Genomic DNA, 16,750 nt, shown 5'->3' on the forward strand with positions numbered 1-16,750 from the left:
CGATCCCCACCATCTTGGACTACCTCTGGTCTCTCAAACAACAAGGCCTAGCGGTATCATCATTGAGGGTGCACTTGGCGGCCATCTCTACCTTCCACCCAGGGGAAAGTGGCCGCTCCATGTTCTCACACCCTATGGTTTCTAGGTTCTTCAAGGGCTTGGACCACCTGTATCCACAAGTACGCCATCCCGCCCCAACCTGGGACCTCAGCCTGGTTCTAACCAGACTTATGTCTGCCCCTTTCGAGCCATTAGCAACCTGCTCGCTACTATACCTGTCCTGGAAGACAGCTTTCCTCGTAGCCATTACATTGGCCAGACAAGTCTCTGAGCGTAGGGCTCTCATGGTGGACCCACCGTATACTATGTTTCACAAGGACAAGGTGCAGTTGTGACCACACCCGGCTTTCCTCTCTAAAGTGGTATCGGCCTTTCATATCAACCAGGATATCTTCCTTCCGGTCTTCTTCCCAAAGGCACACTCATCACGACGGGAACAACAATTGCACTCCCTAGACGTCCGTAGAGCACTCTCATTTTATATCGAGCAGACAAAACCCTTTCATAAAACGTCCCAACTCTTCATTGCAGTGGCAGACCGAATGAAGGGCCTATCCGTCTCCTCCCAGAGGATCTCACCTTGGGTGACAGCATGCATCCGTACTTGTTATGACTTGGCTTATGTTCCCTTGAGCCACCTCACCGCACATTCTACCAGGGCTCAGGCTTCATCTGCCACCTTCCTGGTTCATGTACCCATCCAGGAGATATGTCGCACAGCTACCTGATCCTCGGTCCACACCTTTGCCTCACATTACGCTCTGGTTCAACAGTCCAGAGATGATGCAGCATTTGGATCAGCAGCTCTACGTTCTGCGACATCTCACTCCGACCCCACCGCCTAGGTAAGGCTTGGGAGTCACCTAATTGGAATCAATATGAGCAAGCACTCGAAGAAGAAAAGACGGTTACTCACCTTTGTAACTGTTGTTCTTTGAGATGTGTTGCTCATATCCATTCCAAACCTGTCCTCCTTCCCCTCTGTCGGAGTAGCCGGCAAGAAGGAACTGAAGGGCTGTTGGGTCAGCAGGGGTATATATCCGGCACCATGGCAGTGCCACTCTAGGGGGCAACCCGGCCGACCCACCAAGTGTTGCTAGGATAAAAATCTTCCGACGAACATGCACGCGGCGCACGCACACCTAATTGGAATGGATATGAGCAACACATCTCGAAGAACAACAGTTACAAAGGTGAGTAACCGTCTTTTCCTCTTGACCATAAAGCTTCTAGTGCTTCTACTAAAATTTCCAGATTTTCTTCATTAAGGCCCCGTCCTTCATCCCATTCCTGAAACCTACCGCTTGGCTGCTGAACAGCAGGCATTACTAGAATATGTTGATCTCTACCCTTCTGGAAACATGTTTCCAATAGGCACTACTCTGCTGTATGGAAATGATACGGCCATTGACCCTGGGTCCCACTTCTTCAGAGTTCACCCTTAAGCACTGGCAAGACCTCCTGGATGCCAGAAAACAATCTAAATTAATCTCTATCCTGCACTTAGATTTTCCTTAGGGTAGTTAGGTTACAGAATCTTCCCAAGGCCTTCCAGTGCTCTTTCTGAAGTCTGAAACTTGTTCTTCAAGCCCCCATGGCTCATGTCTTTAAGTCACTTTATTTCTTCTTGCTGAGGGTAGTCTTCCTGGTGGCAAAAAGGCTTCTGATCTGGGTGCTTTACTGATTATGTATTTGAGGAAGAAAAGGTAATCCATGGCATAGCCCAGAACTTTTTTCCCAATGCTAATACCATCTACGCTGGGTCAAAATTCCCTCATTCTGCCTTAACCTGAAGCACCTGAAAGAGATGAAATGGTGGTACTTTGGACCTAACACATGAAATTTCACCTCTTACTTGCTAATTCCATTCTTAGGGGAAGCCTGTCCAACCCTAACCCCCTCAAATTGGATTTAATTTGCAGTAACCCAATTTTTTCATCACTTCTCAGATTTCGTATTTCTTCTGTTTACTGAGTTAGCTGTTCATACCTTTATAGGAGACCTTATTCTGGAGAGTTGAGTTAATGGACAAGGCTGAATGTCTTACTTGACTGACAGTTTTGCTTCTACCACGATGTCAGTTCATTTCCTCTCACTAAGGATTTTAGACAGACTTTCTGTGAGAATAAAAATTAGGGGGTCATAGGTAACATTTTTCTTTTTCTTTCTTTGTTTGAAAACCACAATATATTGCATTGAAGACACTTAGAGGAAGAAAATATTACCTAAGTAGTCCTTTTCCATAGAAGCAATTTCTATAGTTGCTGCAAATTCACTACTATTGATGCCACAATTGATGATTGTGAAGGAAAGAAGTATGATCCATGTGATTGCCTGTGGAAGAGTAGATATCCATGAGACACACTCTATTAATGTCCTCCATATTATGAAAAGTTTGACAACTCTTGGGGTGTAATTATTTAATTACACATTAATTGCAGTTTTAAACATCTGTCATGATTTTGTAGACTATTTCATTAAAATGAAATGCTGCATTTCACTGAAACTTGAGGGCAATAATTTATACTGAGGTGTTAGAAATGTTCATTTTGTATGTGTTTTAATTATAGCAATGAACTATTGATTTTGCTACTAGCATGATACCTTTCCAGTAAATTTTCAAGTATATGCATCATCTATTCTTAATAATGCTTTTTAAATTAGCTCTCTGCAGTTTTCATTGTCATTTGCTGAGTATCTTACTAGAAATATTGGTATTCCTTGTATAGGTAATGGAAATTACATTTCTTCAGTAAGAGAAATGAAAACAACTACATTCAGAAATAAAATAGTTTGCCTCAAACAAATGGAAATAAAATTAAAAATATTTTGTTAATTAACTTTTCTTCCTGAAATGATGCCATCAGCAGAGGTGATTTTTATTTCCCTGTACATAATTCAGACTTCACACAAGAGGCGATAGAAAAATGGCTGACATATGGAAGGAACAAATTAAGGCAATGACTGTGAAATATGTCTGTGTGAGACTAGTACCATTCTGTGCACTGGTTACAGTTTAAAAAAAGAGTACAAAGAAGAAGATCAGACTACCCCTGAATTATCTTCATTCAATTATTTTTGGTCTGTCTATCTGTAGGTATCTGCTTTGGGTTTGGATCCTTCAGGTGCCCGTTTGGTAACTGGAGGGTATGACTATGATGTTCGGCTTTGGGACTTCGCTGGAATGGATGCATCTCTTCAAGCTTTTCGATCACTTCAGCCTTGTGAATGGTATGTTTTGAGACTATCTTTCTGACTTAGCCCCTGTATTACAGCTTCTAGCTACAATACACTGTAAGTTGCAAGATGATTCTGTTGGAAAGGTTTTACTATCCCCTAATATTTCTGCATTAGACAAAATGTGGATAGAGATAGTTACATGCTGCCTGTATTTCAAGCTTTGTTTGAAAGACATGCATATTTTCTCTTGAGATGGCTCAGCAAACTGTACTATTCAGATATTTAGCACAGCAAACATAGGTATCAAATAAGCTAATTACAGGATAAATCTCTCAAGACAAATGCAAATGTAGTTTATTTATTATATGCAGCAGGTTGATAGAATGTGCCGTCCCCCACCCCTCCTACTCGTAGAATGCTAGCTTATAAAGAAAGAAGACGATTGATGGTAGTCTCATGTAGGGGCTCTAATAGGAATAGGGCTTCTATAATTACTAGTATTTTTTTTGAGGAGAGCATCATCAGAGCCTTCAGCCCCAAAACCCGAGTCCTGCAAGCGCAAGTCAGCTGCTCTGGGCCAGCCATGGGTTCTTTTTCAAGTGCTTGTTCATGTCAATTCCAATCAGGTGTGTGTGCATGCCTGCTGCGTGCACAACAGCCAGAAGATTTTTCTCCTAGTAGTATCTGTAGGGTCGGCCTGGGCACCTCCTGGAGTTGCGCCTTGATGGGGTTCAATACAGGGCCCAGCTGACCACCCCATAGTTCCTTCTTGCTGCCAGTGATGGCTAGTTGGAACTTCCATCGCTCTTGCTTCTGCAAGCACCTTTAGCAGTGACCCATCATGATTTGTATGTAGTTAGTTAGTTTTTTCATAATAGTAGTATTAGTAGTTGTTTCTCTAAGTTTCTGTTGCAGGCGTGCCCTCCCCTCCCCCCAGTTTCTCCCCCGACACCAGGGCATGCCTTGGTCCCTGGGGTTCAAATCTTGTGAAGACTGCAGCAAACTTATGCTGAAGAGCTACCTGCACACTTCTTGCTTGAAGTGCCTTGGCAAGAGTCACCAAAAGGACAAGTGCCACATTTGTAAAGGGTTTCAGCTCAGGACCCTTAAGGATCGTGAACAGAGACTCAAAATTATCCTCATGGAGGCATCCCTCCAACTACAATCCAACCTTGGGTTGGCGGCGCATGTGCCGAGCACCTCCTCTTCGATGCACAGTGCACTGGCGCCTAGAAAGGAAGGCAAGGTCTCCTGGCACTGACATGGCACCAAACATACTAAACCGACCTAATATCCTTCTTCGACAGGGTTACTGGCCTAGTGGATAATGGGGATGCAGTAGAAGGTGGTATATCTTGATTAATCTAGGGAAATGTGGTCTACATGAATTTACTATAAGATGGATGCACAACTGGTTGAAAAACCAAACTCGAAGAGTAGTTCCCAATGATTTACTGTTATCTTGGGAGGGTGTATCTAGTGGGATCCCATAGAAGCCTGTCCTGGGTCTGGTAATGTTCAGCGTTTTCATTAATGACTTGGATAATGTGTATGCTTGTAAAATGTGCAGACAACACCAAGCTGAGAGGGATTGCAAGCACTTTGGAGGACAGGATTAAAATTCAAAATAATCTTGATAAACTGGGGAATTGGTCTGAAATCAATGATGAAATTCTTTAAAGACTAGGGCAAAGTACTTCACTTAAGAAGGAAAAAACCAAATGCACAAGGACAAAATGAGGAGTAACTTGCTAAGCAGTAGTAGTGCTGAAAAGGATCTGGAGGTTATAGAGGATCATAAATTAAATAGGCTGCATTAACACAAGTGTCATATGTAATATGTAATACACGAGTGTCATATGTAATACATATGTAATTGTTCTTTTCTATTCAGCACTGGTGAGGCCTCAGCGGGACTGTTGTGTCTGGTTTGGGGTGCCACACTTTAAGGAAGATGTGGATAAACTGGAGAGAGTCGAGAGGAGAGGAACAGAAATAATGAGTTTTAGAAAATCTGACCTATGAGGAAAGGTGTCATGAATAGGGGGAAGGGTAGCAACCTTTATGCTACTGCATGCATAAAGGTTGCTACCCTTCTTTCAGGGTCCTCCCCCCACTCTGAACTCTGGGGTACAGATGTGGGGACCCACATGAAAGACCCCCTAAGATTATATTCTACCATCTTAGGTTAAAACTTCCCCAATGCACAAATTCCTTTCGTTGTCCTTGGACGGTATTGCTGCCACCATCAAGTGATTTACGCAAAAATTCCAGGAAGGGTCACTTGGAATCTCTATTCCCCCAAAATATCCCCCCAAGCTCTTTCACCCGCTTTCCTCGGGAGGCTTGAGAATAATATACCAACCAATTGCCTTAGCAATGTGAGCACAGACCAGACCCGACCCTTTGTCTTCAGGACGCTGAAATCAATCAGGTTCTTAAAAGAAGAACTTTATTTATAAAGAAAAAAATAAAAAAATCACACCTGCAAAATCAAGATGGAAGGTGACTTTACAGGCTAATAAAAAGATTTAAAACACAGAGGATTCCCCTCTGACTCAGCTTCACAGTTACAAAAAGAGGAATAAAACTACCTCTGTAGCATAGTAAAATTCACAAGCCAAAACAAAAGATAACCAAATGCAATTTCTGTGGTTTTAGATGGATTATTCCAGGTATATTTTCAGGAGATATTGTACCTGTTTGGCTTCTCCCTCCATCCGGAGAGGGACCAACAAAAGAGAACAACAAAAGTATCTTCTTTCCTCATTGGTCCTTCTGGTCAGGTCCAACTAGGTTATTTGAACTGCTTAGCCCCTTACAGGTAAGGCAGTCCAGTACAACTGCCAAGGAAGGATTTTATGCTACTGCATACATAAAGGTTGCTACCCTTCCCCCTATTCATGACAAAAGGTTAAGAAAACTGGGCATGTTTGGTCTTGAGAAAACAGGATTTAGAGTGGGCGTGATAAGTCTTTAAATATACTAAGGGTTGTTATAAAGAAGATGACCGTGATCAGTTGTTCTCCACGTCCACTGAAGGTAGGACAAGAGGTAATTGGCTTAAACTGCATCAAGGGTTAGATTAGATATTAAGAAAAACTTTCTAGCTATAAGAATAGTAAAGTACTGGAATAGGTTACTGAGGCTATGTCTATACTACAGAGTTAAGGCGCGCAAGTTATTCTGACGATCATAAACCACTATAATTACATTGCTTGTGCATGATCACACAACACTCCTTTTGTTAGTAAAGCGCGTCCGCAGTTGATGCTCTAGCATTGACAGTGAGAGCAGTGCACTGTGGGTACTCCATTGTGCTACTCACCATGTTCTGCAGCTAGGAGTAGTGAGAAGCCGGAGTAGATTACAGGACATCGTAAGGGTGGGCTAAACATCCCATGATGCAGTTTTTTCTGTCCCATCATTCCATGGGCTTCCAAATGTGTTTCACGTCATTTTCCAATGTTCCATTTACTTTGTGCTTGCCATCTCTGCCTGAAAGGGTGGAACGTGCACTGCTCTCTACTGTTGCGGTCACTGTTATGAACACAGCACGGCTGGTTATGCAATATATCATGAGCTCCCAGTCTGAACAGGAATCTGAGGTGCCTAATCTGTTGTGTGCCATAGAAAGAAACAATTCCAGAGTACTTCTGGCATTGACAGAGCAGCTGCACATGGTGGACCGTCTCTACTGGGCTCAGCGAACGAGCACTGAGTGGTGGGGTCACAATGAGCACTGAGTGATGGGGTTATTATGTAGGTCTGGGATGACGAGCAGTGGCTGCAGAACTTTTGGATGTGGAAAGCCAACTTCCTGCAACTGTGTGCAGAGCTTGTCCCAGTGCTGTGGTGCAAGGACACCAAAATTAGAGCTCGTCTCTTGGTGAAGAAGTGCGTGGCAATCGCTGTGTAGAAGCTGGCAATTGCAGACTGCTACCAGTCAATCACAAATCAGTTTGGAGTTGGGAAGTCCACTGCTGGGGTTGCATTCACACAAGTGTGCAGGGCCATTAATCACATCCTGCTATGAAAGACTGCGACTCTGGGAATGTGCTTGAAATAGTGGATGGCTTTGCAGTGGGGAGATAGATGACACACACAACCCAATTTTGCTGATGGACCATCTTGCGGTGGAGCACATCAAGAAAAAGGGGTACTTCTCTATGCTATTGCAGGCACTTGTGGATTGCCAGGGTCGTTTCACTGATATCAACACAGGGTGGTCAGGGAAGGTGCAGGATGCCCACATCTGCAGGAACATTGGCCTGTATAGAAAGTTGCAAGCAGGAACTTTCTTTCCAGACCAGAAGATTCCAATAGGGGATAGCTCATGAAGGCTTACACAGGAAACCTGGACAGCAGCATAAAGCGATTCGACAGTAGGCTGACCCAGGTGCAGAATGACCATGGAATGTGCCTTTGGCAGATTAAAAGTGCATGGGTGCTGCCTTTTTGGCAGGTTAGACCTAAATGAGAAAAATATTCCCATGGCCATAGCAGCCTTCTGTGCGCTGCATAATACTTGTAAGGCTGAGCATGAAAAGTTTCTCCAGGAGTGGAACGTGAAGGCAGATCGCCTGCTGCTGATTTTGAGCAGCTAGATATCAGGGCTATTAGAGGGTCACAATGTGAGGCTGTTCGAATCAGGGAGGCTTTGAGGAACCATTTTGACAATGAGCTCCAGTAATGTGTCTTCCTCTAAAGCATTCTGCCATGCTTAACTTACCACCTTGCATGAAAATTTTGATTGATTGATTCCTGACCATGATTTGTAGTCTGCAAATATGCCAGTTGCCACTGTATATTAATTCCAGCAGCAGCCACCGTGTGTAGGCGACAAATAAAGATTAATAATTATCTTTAACAGAGTTTTTTTTATTAAATAGCAATAAACAACACACAGAAAACACTTGGTTGAAAGGGAGATAGCTCTGAAGGGCCCCCTCCCGAAGGAGGCTCTCAGAGGTGGGTGTAATTCCAATTATTATTCTGGAAGCTGTCTGAAAGAGTGGAGTGAACAGGGTACTACAACAGGCTGGGAATGTGCAAGGAATGTTTGGGAGGCGTTTGGGGAAGGAATGGCAAGCAGTTCTTTATGGGATGCAGGAGGGGCGAGCATGCATGTGTTCTGCTTGTAGCATGATTAGGGTCTTCAGTATCTCCGTTTGCTCTTCCATCACTTTTAGCATCTGCTCCTTGCCCACTGAAATTTGCTCCTGGCTGTCTATTTTAAAATTTTCATTGACTCTCTCTCCACATCTTGTGTGCTTGCTCTGTGGCAGCAGAGGTTTGGAGCACCTCCCAAAACATATCCTCTTTTCTTCTCCTCGGTCATTACCTTATCTGGCGGAGGCACTCTGCCAGTGTGTAGGGGGTTCCCCTGAAGGCCACATCTGCAGAAGAATAATAAACAATAAACAGAAGCATGATTTTAGTGCACTCAGAGCATCGAATCATAATGGTAAAATACACCTCTTTCTCAGTGTCCCCTGGCAAGCGCACAGCTTGATGGATTCTCTAAACATGGTGAGTTCGTCCTGGGGAAGCTGGAGCATTCAGGATGAGGCAAAAGTTCTTGTGTGGTTTTTTGTTTGTGTTTTTTAAAGGGTTACTGCAAGTGACTGGGGGACAATATTTAATTCTGCCACTGTTTTCCACAGGCGGGGATCTAGTATGGAATCTGAGGGTAAGCAAGAATGGAAGGGTTTATCTCTTCAGACTGGGTCCCTATTCTGCTTTCCCATGTGCTGCTTTGATGCCTGCAGAAGTGATTGCTAATTGGTTTGGAAAAGTTTCTTACAATGGGAGAAGGAACAAAGCAGCTCTGCCAAGGAACCTTCGGCAGAGGATTGGCGAGTACCTCGAGGAAAGTTTCCTAGAGATTTCTCTGGAAGATTCCTGTGAAATCTTCGTGTACATTAACACACTGTTCCGTCCCACTGCATAGCTGCACAGGGGAATCTGAAGCACACGCAAACAGTTAATCTTGTACATTTCTATCCCTTCACCCACTTCTAGCATATAACAAAGCGAAGGACAGCTCTACCTCGTGTACACTTACCAGAGCTCCCCTCTCCTGCATCGTGTGCACCACAGACAGAGTGCTTGAACTAGGTCATACCCTCTAGGGTTGAGAAGAGGTCTTGGCTTGCCACAGTACCAGACAAGCCTTTTGCCTATCCTATCTCATTCTCCACTTCCTTGTCCACCACTTCATCCTTGGGGTTGAGTCTGGTGGCTGCTGTCTCCGGCCCCCTCCTGCAAAGTTTCCATGAGGCGCTTGGTGTCCAGCTCCTTATAGAAACTGCAGGTCTTCGACATAGTCCCAGAGAGATGGTTTGACTCTCTTGCCTTCTGGTACACCTATCTCAGCTCCTTTATCTTAAGACAGCACTGTATGCACCGTGTCCCATTTGTAGCCCTTATCCATCATGCCACACGAAATCTGACCATAGGTATCAAAGTTCCTATGGCTGGAGCGGAGGTGGGACTGCACAGTCTTCTCTCCTCACAGATCCAACAATTCTGGTGTGCTCCAAGTGGGAGAGCATTTACTGCGAGGAGTTGCCATAGTTAGCAGGGAAGATGCAATGTGAGTGCTGTATGCTGAGCAAACAGGAAGTGGAATTTAAAAAATTCCCCGTCCTTTAAAGGAGATGGGGCAGATGCCTGTATACCTGGGTGCAGGGCAGCAGAATTCAAATTGCTGACCAGACCGGTCAGGATGGCATTGTGGGATACCTCCTGGATGTCACTTACGGTGACCAAATCAAGCGCAGTGTCTACACTTACACTTTATTGATCCAACTTTGCTGCAAAAAGCTTTACACCGCACATTAGCTTGGTGGCAAAGCTGGAGAGTTTTGTCAGTGGAAGGAGCGTTGTAGTGTGTACACCTCTGCTGCTTTGTTGATGAAAGCTGACTTTTTTGTTAACAAAACTGTAGTGTAGGCAAGGTCTGAGGGAGGTTGTGGAATCCCCATCATTGGACAAACACCTATCAGGGATAGTCTAGGTCTGTGTGATCCCGCATCAGTGTCGGGAGGTAGGGGACTAGGTGACCTCTCAAATGTCCTTTCAAACTTTACATTTCTTTGATTCTATGATTAATCAGTGGTCAAAGGTAAGGAAAAGTCTGTTCAGAAAAACTCGGTCTACAATGGCAGGAAAACCATATTCATACTTTTCTGGCAAGAATTTCGTTTCAGCATAGTTCATTGAAAAGGCACAAGCACTATTTCTCTGTCCTCCATAGTCAGGACCAACTAATAAAATACTGACATTCCTTACTTCTGCAGTACAGGATTCATTGAAGCATGGCAATACAGCTAGTCCAGAAGGAAGAGAGTTCAAAGTTAATACTACTTTATAATAATGACATGAGATTTAAATGTTCCGTTCAGAGTGGATTTGATTGTTTAAATCACTAGTCAGGAGACTTAATTTAATCATGGATTTCTACATAAAAATGCATTCTTGTTGGTTGTTATAACCTTAGTACATATTCTTCACAACTCAGAGATAGATGTAGGTTTAATTTTTAGAAGGTACATGCTATACATTTTTTAAGTGATTTATTTTCAAAACTTTTTCAAATTAGTTTTACAGTTATATCAGAAAATGAATGATTGTTTGGTTATTTCATTTACCAAAGGTATTTGAAGCAGATACTTATGAAGTCATTGGGAGGTGAACGATCTCCAATTCAACAGGTTAATCATTAATATTTGGAGGAGAATGTCACCAGACAGACATTTAAATTGTTTTATTTAACTAAAACAACAATGTTATGTACTATGGATTTTTTTCTTCAATAGAAAACATATAATATTTTAACAAAACAAGCATATGAAGTTTTGAATTTAGTTAAACATGAGAAACTTTAAAAATATTGGCTTCTGCCGCTCATTCAGTCATCTCACCTTCATTTTCCAGTTTATTCATAATCTGGAAAATAAAAATAAGCTTTCCTGCTTTTTCGGGTCCCAAATGATTTCTCAATTTGCAATTAATTAGTCCAAAGGAAGAAAATACTCTTTCTACCTCAGCAGAAGAAGCTACTGTTGTTAAAAGTGAGATTATCACTTGAACAGTCTCTGAATCCAAGTGCTTAAGTGACTTCCATCAGTTCCCTGGTGTGACTTTCTTTAAAACATCATCAGCAAACATATATTTCTTGAATGGTTCACCCTTAGTTCTGAAGTTTAGTATAGTTGGTTTTGGCTGTGACAATGCCATCTATTTTTTCACTATTTTGTTCACAAATTGTCATAGATTTGGCCAGTTCTTGATATAGTGCTCAAAACAGTCCACTACTGAGTTCTATTAGATGTCTCGTGGGAGAGTTAGCTTGGTTCCTCCCACTTTTTTCAGAGCAGCTGCTGCAAAGTGAAAAGCATGAGGAGTACTTGTGGCACCTTTGAGACTAACAAATTTATTTAGGCATAAGCTTTCGAGGGCTAAAACCCACTTCATCGGATGCATGCAGTGGAAAATATAGTAGGAAGATATATATACACAGAACATGAAAAAATGGGCATTGCCATACCAACTGTAATGAGACTAATCAGTTAAGGTGGGCTATTATCAGCAGGAGAAAAAAAAAACTTGTAATGATAATCAGGATGGCCCATTTCCAACAGTTGACAGGAAGGTGTGAGTAACAGTAGGGGAAAAATAGCATGGGGAAATAGTTTTACTTTGTGTAATGACCCATCTATTCCAGTCTTTATTCAAGCCTAATTTAATGGTGTCCAGTTTGCAAATTAATTCCAATTCAGCAGTTTTAATTAATTATCCACTTGGGAAATGGCTTTGTCAGAAAAAAAATGAGTTCATTCTGTCAAAAACCAGAGCTTTGTCTGAGATCAGCACGTCTTATATTTGAAATTCCTCGGGTTGTTGTTCCTTGTGTGCTCTCTTCATCCCTGAAGCACGTATCAAATAAGAATGTTTATAGAAAAATCTTCTTCTTTTTATGTAGTCTTTGAAGATTCGTTCTCCTGGAGCTATATTTTTCGTTTCTAGTGGTTTATAACCCAAACAATTGAGTTTAAAAAAAAAAAATCCTGAATCTTGGGAAAGAATTCTTAAGTCCTCCCTTTTAGCATCTTCAGTGTTAGAGTGCAAGAAGAATGATACTGTCCCTTGAGTCTAGCACAAAGATGATAGCAAAATATATATATATAATATGTATATCTTAGGCCCTTCAGTACTGAAAGAATCCTCAGATATGTAGGTGTTTGGAATAACTTTAGATCCTTAAATCTGTTCATTCATGTAAAATCTAGTTATATCTTCCTGTATTCTTCAATTAAAAAATCTTCAGTTGTTTGCAAAGATTTTTCTAGAACTCAAATACTGTTTCATCCCTGTCAAGGTAGGGGGAATTTTTCCAGTGCTTCCTCTGAGCCTTATAGGCTTTAGCCTCCATTCTCTTTTGCTGGTAAAGCCTCCATTTATGCTCTTGAGGATCAGATCTTTCAGATGTAGCCTCTACTGAACTCTGGAAGTTCCCTGATTAAAGTCATCTTACAGGTCCAAGTAGACTCTACAAGGTGAGTTGTTGAGATCTTGTTTGTTTACTTCCAAGATCTGACTCTCTTGGCCATAGCAAGGATGAAGTTTTTGGAAGCAGGATGTAATTAATCTGGACTAGAATTTGGCCAGGACGCCCAGGTTCACACTCCAGATCTTGGACAATGTGCTCTGGTGTCATAGGTCCTGAGCTATACCCAGTCTTGGTACTGGGGTTTTCCCCTCTCCTTGAAGGTTTTCTTATGTTTCTTTTGCTCCTTTGCCAACCATCTAGAAACTAAGAGGGAAAAAAAAAATATTTCAGGACTCTCCCTTTTCATTCTTCTCAAGGAGAAGATAGTTTTGTGACTAAAGGAAGTATTCTTCAGGCTGCTTGTCTGATAAGCAGTCAGATGTCAATGATATAAGCAAAGAGGGAGATGGTTTTTCCTCTCTTCCCTCTTCTCTTATCTCAGAAATAAAGTCAAATTTTATTTTCTTCATCAGTGTGGAATTGAGAACTTTTTAGATATTGCTCTTATTTGGTTAGAGACTGTTATGATTATTATTGTCTATATTACAGTAACATCTAGAGGTTTTGGTATTGTGGACCCATTATTCTAGGCACTTAATGAATACATAGTAAGATAGTACCATCCCTGAAGAATTTACAAGTTAAGTATGGAAGATAGAAAAAGAATGAGGGAAAGGATTTATCCTCATTTTACAAATAAGTGCTTTTGAAAATGTTACCCTTAATCTTTGTGTCTGTCCCATTTTCAAAAGTGACTTAGGAGCCTAAATGTTTAAGTCACTGTAATGGTCCTCACTCGAGGTGTGGTTGGGGAGCATGGCCTAGTGGTCACAGCCACAACCGCTGACTGCCAAGGGGGTTTTGGGGAGGGAACCTGGGCCCTCCCACTCCACTGGCTCTGACCCAGGGCCCTTTCGGCTACCAGTAGTCTGGCAACCAAGGCTGCTTAAGGCTGTTCTCTCTGGGCCTCTTCCTCTCATCCCATCCCCCCAGAGGTCAGCTCAGTCCAAGGCCTTCCCCGGTGAGGGAAATCCAAACCAAAAGAAGTAAGAGGGAGTTACTAATGTCCAAGGTCCACAGGATACTTCTCTCTCTGGTGTGAGTCGTTCCTTCCCTCAAGTTGGGCCCCTTTGGGCAGCTGTGTCAGAGTTTTTAGGCTTCCCTCTGCTGTGGACTGCAGGTCTGCTCCCTTCCAGCTCTGCCACCCAAATGAGCTAATTCCTTGTCTTTTAATTCCTCCATTAGAAGGAGCATTTGCTGGAGGTCTGGTGGGATGGGGCTGGCTGAGCCCAAAATAATCCTTTAACCCCTTGTTGCCCATTGTGGGGTTTATAGACCTGATCAGTCACTTAAAGTAAGATTTTCAAAAGTGCCTAAGTGACTTGGCAAAGGTCACACAAAAAGTCTGTGATGTATCTAGGAATTAAACCCTGATCTTTATGGCCCACGTTTCCCTACCTGGACAATTGGCTCATCAAGGGCCTCTCCCAGGCACAGATGGAGGCTCAGGTGGTCTTTATCAGACAGACCTTCCTTGAGCTCAGCCTCCTGCTGAATGAGGCCAAGTCTACCCTGTCTCCCATCCAGTGGATGGAGTTCATAGGGGCAGTTCTGGATTTGATGCAAGCCAGAGCGTATCTACCAGAGTCCAGGTTTCAGTCCATGTCTGACATCATTCTCAGTCTCTGGCGTTTCCCAACTATCACAGCAAGGAACTGCCTCAAGTTGCTGGGGCATATGGCTGCATGCACCTATGTGGTTAGCCATGCCAGGCTTAGGCTGTGCCCTCTTCAGTCCTGGTTAGCATCTGTGTATTGCCCAGCCAGGGACTCACTGGACTCTGTGGTGACACTTCCCCTAACGGTGCTAGATTCCCTCCAGTGGTGGCTCGACCCGCGGGAGGTCTGAGCGAGAGTACCCTTTGCCAGCCCCCAGCCAGCCCTATCCTTGTTAACAGTCGCGTCGGATCTGGGGTCAGGGGCCCATCTGGGGAATCTCAGGACCCAAGGCCTTTGGTCCACAGAGGACTTCTCCTTGAACATCAACGTCAGGGAGCTACGGGTGGTGCGTCTCGCCTGCTTGACCTTCAAATCTCACTTAGCAGGCAGGTGTGTTGCAGTCCTCACGGCCAATACCTTGGCAAGGTTCTGTATCAACAAATGGGGGTGCACGCTCCTCTCTCCTGTGCCGGGAAGCCCTTGCATTGTTGGACTTTTGAGTGAAGAATGCAATTCACCTAATGGCATCCTACCTCCCGGGGGTACAGAACGGCCTATTGGATGCCCTCAGCCACTTGTTCCATGGTCACAAGTGGTTCCTTTGCCGAACATGTCATGTTCAATCTTCCGTCTCTGGGGCTATCCCCAGATAGACCTGTTTGCCTCGAGGGACAACAGGAAGTGTCAGTGGTTCTGCTCCCTCATGGGGCACAATCCAGGGTCTCTCACGGATGCCTTCCTCCTCTCATGGAAAGGTGGCGTGCTTTATGCCTTCCCTCTGATTCCTATGGCCCACAGGGTACTCCTCGAGGTTCGCAGGGATCACACTCGAGTCATACTGATAGCGCTGGCGTGGCCGCACCAGCATTGGTTCACATCGCTACTGCAGATGTCCATGCAGGCACTCCTCGTGTTGCCCCTGCTCCCGGACCTGATCACACAGGATCGAGGTCGCCTCTGGCACCCGAACCTGGAGTCACTCCACTTCACAGCCTGGATGCTCCATGGCTAAACCCAGTAGAAATGCAATGCTGACAGCAGGTTAGACAAGGTTCCTCCTTGGTAGCAGGAAACCCTCCACCAAGACCACATACATGGCCAAGTGGAAATGGTTTTCCATCTGGGCAGAACAGCAGGGACAGGCTTCATTGCTTGCCCCTATCCCACTCATCATCTGAAACAGCAGGGTCTTTCCCTCTCTTCAGTTCGGGTTCACTTGGCGGCCATCTCCACGTTCCACCCAGGAGCTGACTGTGGTTCAGTCTTTGCACACCCACTGGTTGGTCGCTTCCTCAAGAGCCTGGATAGGCTTTTCCCACATACTCGACAACCTGTCCCAGCCGGGGGCCTTAATTTGGTTATTTCTGCCCTCACGGGGCCCCCCTTCAAGCCCCTGGCTACGTGCTCATTACTGTATCTCTCCTATAAGTTCGCATTCCTTGTGGCTATCACCTTGGCCAGGAGGGTATCAGAGTTCAGAGTGCTGACGTCCGAGCCTCCATACACTGTTTTTCACAAAGACAAAGTCCAACTGCAGCCACACTTGGCATTCCTTCCTAAGGTGGTCTCCCAATTCCACATAGGTCAGAACATGTTTCTCCCTGTGTTCTAACCTAAGCCACACTCCTCCAGCATGAAGTGTAGGCTGCATTCCCTAGACGTTAGCAGGGCCCTGACATTCTATACTGAAAGAATCAAACCATTCAGGAAATCAATCCAACTCTTCGTTGCTGTGGCCAACAGGATGAAGGGGCTCCCCATCTTATCACAGCATAGCTCCTCATGGATCATGGCCTGCATCCGCGAATGTTACGATCAGGCTAAGGTGCCTGCCCCACCAATCACAGCCCACTCCACAAGGGCACAGGCCTCCTCCGTGGCTCAGGTCCTGACACAGGAAATATGCAGAGCTGCTATGTGGTTTTCAATCCATACATTCACGTTGCACTATGCCATCCCGCACCAGGCCAGAGACAATGCAGCCTTTGGCCGTGCAGTGCTCCAATCTGCAGTGAACTCTGACCCCACCGCCTAAATTCAGGCTTGTGAGTCACCTGCTTGGAATGGACATGAACAATCACTCAAAGAAGAAAAAACGGTTACTCACCTTTCTGTAACTGTTGTTCTTCGAGATGTGTTGTTCGTGTCCATTCCAATATCCCCCCTCCTGGCTCTCTGTCGGAGTGCTGGGAAGAAGGAACTGAGGAGTGGAGGATCAGCAGGACCCTTATAGGGT

General features: G+C 44.2%; 1 protein-coding gene across 2 annotated transcripts in view; it reads left to right on the forward strand.

The window, feature by feature from the left end:
• WDR70 (WD repeat domain 70) overlaps nucleotides 1-16,750 on the forward strand; it is a 265,622-nt gene that overhangs the window by 92,848 nt on the left and 156,024 nt on the right. For both annotated transcript variants that reach the window (XM_050943791.1, XM_050943792.1), the window contains exon 7: nucleotides 3,158-3,291. In XM_050943791.1, coding sequence (XP_050799748.1) covers nucleotides 3,158-3,291 — 134 coding nt within the window. The remainder of the gene's footprint in view (nucleotides 1-3,157; nucleotides 3,292-16,750) is intronic.

This window comes from Gopherus flavomarginatus, chromosome 3, assembly GCF_025201925.1.
Source record: "Gopherus flavomarginatus isolate rGopFla2 chromosome 3, rGopFla2.mat.asm, whole genome shotgun sequence".
Classification (NCBI taxonomy): Eukaryota; Metazoa; Chordata; order Testudines; family Testudinidae; genus Gopherus; species Gopherus flavomarginatus.